This window comes from Erythrolamprus reginae, chromosome 8 (assembly GCF_031021105.1).
Source record: "Erythrolamprus reginae isolate rEryReg1 chromosome 8, rEryReg1.hap1, whole genome shotgun sequence".
NCBI classification, from domain to species: Eukaryota; Metazoa; Chordata; class Lepidosauria; order Squamata; family Dipsadidae; genus Erythrolamprus; species Erythrolamprus reginae.
In genome coordinates this window covers 24,911,314-24,915,087 of record NC_091957.1, presented here as the reverse complement: position 1 = coordinate 24,915,087, position 3,774 = coordinate 24,911,314, and the positions used below count along the sequence as shown (strand labels likewise).

At 49.8% G+C, this 3,774-nt stretch overlaps 1 protein-coding gene across 1 annotated transcript in view; it reads right to left on the bottom strand.

Annotated features, from left to right (window-relative positions):
* DISP3 (dispatched RND transporter family member 3) overlaps positions 1 to 2,673 on the bottom strand; it is a 37,638-nt gene extending 34,965 nt beyond the window's left edge. Inside the window, exons 1-2 of the mRNA XM_070758272.1 lie at positions 1,758 to 2,673; positions 1 to 220 (exon numbers count right to left, since the gene is read on the bottom strand). Of these exons, the coding sequence (XP_070614373.1) occupies positions 1 to 220; positions 1,758 to 2,673 (1,136 nt within the window). The remainder of the gene's footprint in view (positions 221 to 1,757) is intronic.
* Positions 2,674 to 3,774: the final 1,101 nt, after the last annotated feature.

Genomic DNA, 3,774 nt, shown 5'->3' with positions numbered 1-3,774 from the left:
CTGGTAGACTCCTTGGCTAGCAAGGCCACGTAGGTGACCACGAAGTTTTGAAACTTCCGGCACTGTTCTTCCCAGCGGTCATCCATGGAATAGTAGCTTGGCAGCGGAGCGCCGAAAAGGACTTCACTGCGCAAAAGAGAACTCTTCTTGTTCTCAGCCGAGAGACTCTCGTCCACGTACCAGTAGAATTCCGGGTGGGTCATGGCCAGTTCGAGAGACCCTGCAGGAAACAACAGACTAAGAGAACAACTCAAAGGGACCTTAGAGGTCTTCCGGTCCAACCTCCTACCTAAGCAAGAAATCCGATAGTTGTCCACATTCAAAACCACATCTGAGAAATGAATCAGAGTCCAAACCTTGGCCTTCTCCCAAGTTCCAATTTATTGACACAGCTATGTTGGTTACGAACTGTAGCCATCCCGATATTAACTTTTCCTACAGTTCTCCATCCAGGTGAACGGTCATCCCTTGTCCCCACACCCTCAAGTTCATGAGGTGGACCATTCTGGTTGTCTCAACATCCATGATCCTCCCCTGTAATTCCGACTGGTGCAGATCAAAAGCATGACCTCGAATCTTCAAGGAAATAATTTGTTGTAGCTAGTATCTTTCTCTTTCATGCAACCCCCCCTCCCCAATTCCCACAGTACTAATCTACTTGGGGCAGGCCAAAGTCTCAGACTCAAAACGATGGCTTCAGGCCTGACAATAGGACCATTTCAGACACATGGTCGTCCAACCTCTCCTTAAAAACATCCGGTTTTGGAGCATTCGCAATTTCTGGAGGCAAGTCGTTCCAAGGGTCCTAACTCTCAGGAATGTTCTACTTAGTAGTCTGGGGAGGAACCCCCGTCCAAAGGGGACCTTCTCCTTTGCCCTGCCTTGCTACAGTCGGATTCCCAGCATGCTTTACGGCAGGAGTCTTCAACCTTGGCAACTTTAAGCCTGGCAGAAAAGCGGCTGGGGAATTCTGGGAGTTGAAGTCCGCCAGGCTTGAAGTTGCCAAAGTTGGAGATCTTTGCTCTACAGAGCAAGAAAACATTGTGTTTGGAGAAAATGTGCTTTCTTCCCTCTTCCCTCTTTCTCCTCCTCCCTTCTTTTATTGACTCTGGCTGTTTGGCCACAGGGGAGCAATTATTTAAGGAAGCATGGGGTAGGCAGGAGTTCTGGAGACTCTGAACTAAAGGAGCCCTGGTGACATTATGCTTAGAGTGCAGTTTTGCAGGCAATCTCTGCCCACTGCCAGCAGTTCGATCCTGACCAGCTCAAGGTGGTCAGTAAAATGAGGACTCAGATTGTTTGGGGGCAATAGGCTGATTCTATAAGCTGCTTAGAGAGGGCTGTAAAGCACTGTGACATGATATATGTCTAAGTGCTATTGCTATCTTTCTTCCTTTCCTTCTTTCTTGCTTTCCTCTCCCCTCCTCTCCTCTCCCCTCTCCTGCCCTCCCCCTTCCTTCCTTCCTTCCTTCCTTCCTTCCTTCCTTCCTTCCTTCCTTCCTGTTAGAATGCAGTATTGCAAGCTGACTCTGCCCACAGCCAAGAGTTCGATCCTAACTGGCTCAAGGTTGACTCAGCCTTCCATCCATCCGAGGTAGGTAAAATGAGGACCCAGATTATTGGGGGAAGCAGACTGACATCGTAAACCATTCCGGCAGTGCTATAAAGCACCATAAAATGGTATGTAAGTCTAAGCACTATTACCTATTCCTTGTCCTAGGATAGACCAGTCCTTCCACCCAACCCTCAAGGCTCACCTTGGATGTCAGCGAGTTCTTGTCCGAGGCCATCGTAGTATATTTTTCCACCCCTCTCTGTGGGGAAGAAATAGGTCATGAGGGAGCTCGGAGGGGAACAGTAGGAGTAAGACCCCAAAGGGAGATCTTTGAGGACCTCGTGAGGCTTCCAGCAGAACTCCTGGAAGTGGGGATGGTCCATAATTTTACGCTCCACCTCATGGATTGTCAACAGGCGCTCAGAGGTGAAGATATTCTTCTCGGCATCTCCCCGAGCGAGGAAGATGATTTCGATGCGCCAGTGGGCATGAGTCTGGGTGTTGGCGCTCACAGTAGCGCTCGGATACTCCCACCGAGGGAGGGGACTTCGGGACCGGTGGGAGGTGTGGTTAGCCGGGCCAGCTTGATTCCGCCCCGTGTCCCTTCTTTGCCTCGGGGAGAGGCTTGGGACCCCCGATCGCGAGGCGTTGCGCTGGAGGTGCTGCAGTTTCTCAAAAATCAGTCTCCGCAAGGTTTCCGAGCTGAAGTCGGCCAGGTCTCGGCGGCTGCGCCCCCACAGGCCGAACTGGGACTTGAGGGCCAGGGTTAGGGCGTCGAAGCGCTGGGAGGACTCGTGGTTACGGATCTCGAAGGCATTGTACGAGATATCAATGTCGAGAGCAGGGTAGTGGAGGAACATGGCCAGGGCCAAGCCGGCAGGAACGGCGCATCCCAAGAAGAGGATGAGGCTGGCGGAATAAGGGTTGGTGAAGATCCAGCCCACGACGGTCCAAAAATCCGAGGAGGGGACCGTCACGAAAGTGGCCCGGTGCCTGGAGTGCCACTGGCATTTCCCGCAGAGGCGGGACCCCCTGCTTTTCACGCCAGGGCCACAGGCCCCCTCTTCGTCTTCATTGCCACATACATCTTGCAATAAAGTGTCATCCTCCGGGTCCATTCCTAGAAAGAGAAAGAGGGGAATCAAGAGGTCCAAATGGAATTGGAGGCAAAGGGTTGAACCACTAACTTAGTACAGGGAAATGGATCATGTTTCCTGACACCAGCCAGAAAAAAAAATTGGAGGGGTCCTTGGTGCGCTCTGAGTTTGGTAGTTTTCTTGGAGGCCTCTCATCACCCAAACTAGGTAACATTATCAGTGCTAGTATGAAAGGGAAGTGAGGGAGGAAGGGAGGAGAAGGGGAGGGAAGGAGGGAGGGAGAAAGGAAGGAAGGAGAAATGGGAGGTATGGGATCAATAGAAGTGAGTGAGTGAGGGAAGTAAGGAGGGAAGTAAGGAAAGAAGGAGGTAGGTAGGAAGGAGAGATGGGAGGGATGGAATCAATAGAAGGGGGAGGGATGGAGGAAAGGAAGGATGAAGGAAATAAAGAAGGAAGGGAAGATGGGAGGGATGGGATCAATCAAAGTGAGCGAGGGAGGGAAGGAGAAAAGGGAGGAAAGAAAGAAGGGATGGAGAAAGAGAGAGAGGGAGAGAAAGAAAAAGAAGGAAGGAAAAAAGGAAGGAAGGACGGAAAAACCTCAATCCATTTTTGTTGAGAGTCCTTCCTGCCTCTTCCTCTTTGAGCAGGAGGTTGGACTAGGAGATCTCCAAGGTCCCTTCCCACTCTGATATTCCATGTTCTAAACTAATGCATCTAAAATTTAGCCAAGCATTTTTGATTGGCTCCCATTCGGCCACGTTTTCCTAAAATGCAAGGTTTCTTTTCATTTGTGGCCCAGACGTCACCCCAAGAACTTTTGCTTCATACTATTAAAAATTCCCGGCCAGGTTTTAGATGTGAGATGCGAAAGTAGAATTCCTCTTCCGAGAGAGAGAGAGATCCTTCCATAGACTACGTATAGGATTTATATTTATATCTCCTACGGTGAGCCAACGCCATCCATCAAAGAGTCTGCCTCCCAAATCACCTCGTTAAGAGCCTTTTTTTTTCTGAGAAAAATTATCAATCGAAAGAGAACGAAGAAAGAGAGACTTGCCAAAAAGCGACATGTTGTGTATAAATATAACCCTTTCTCAACAATCATCCAACGTTTCTGCTTTT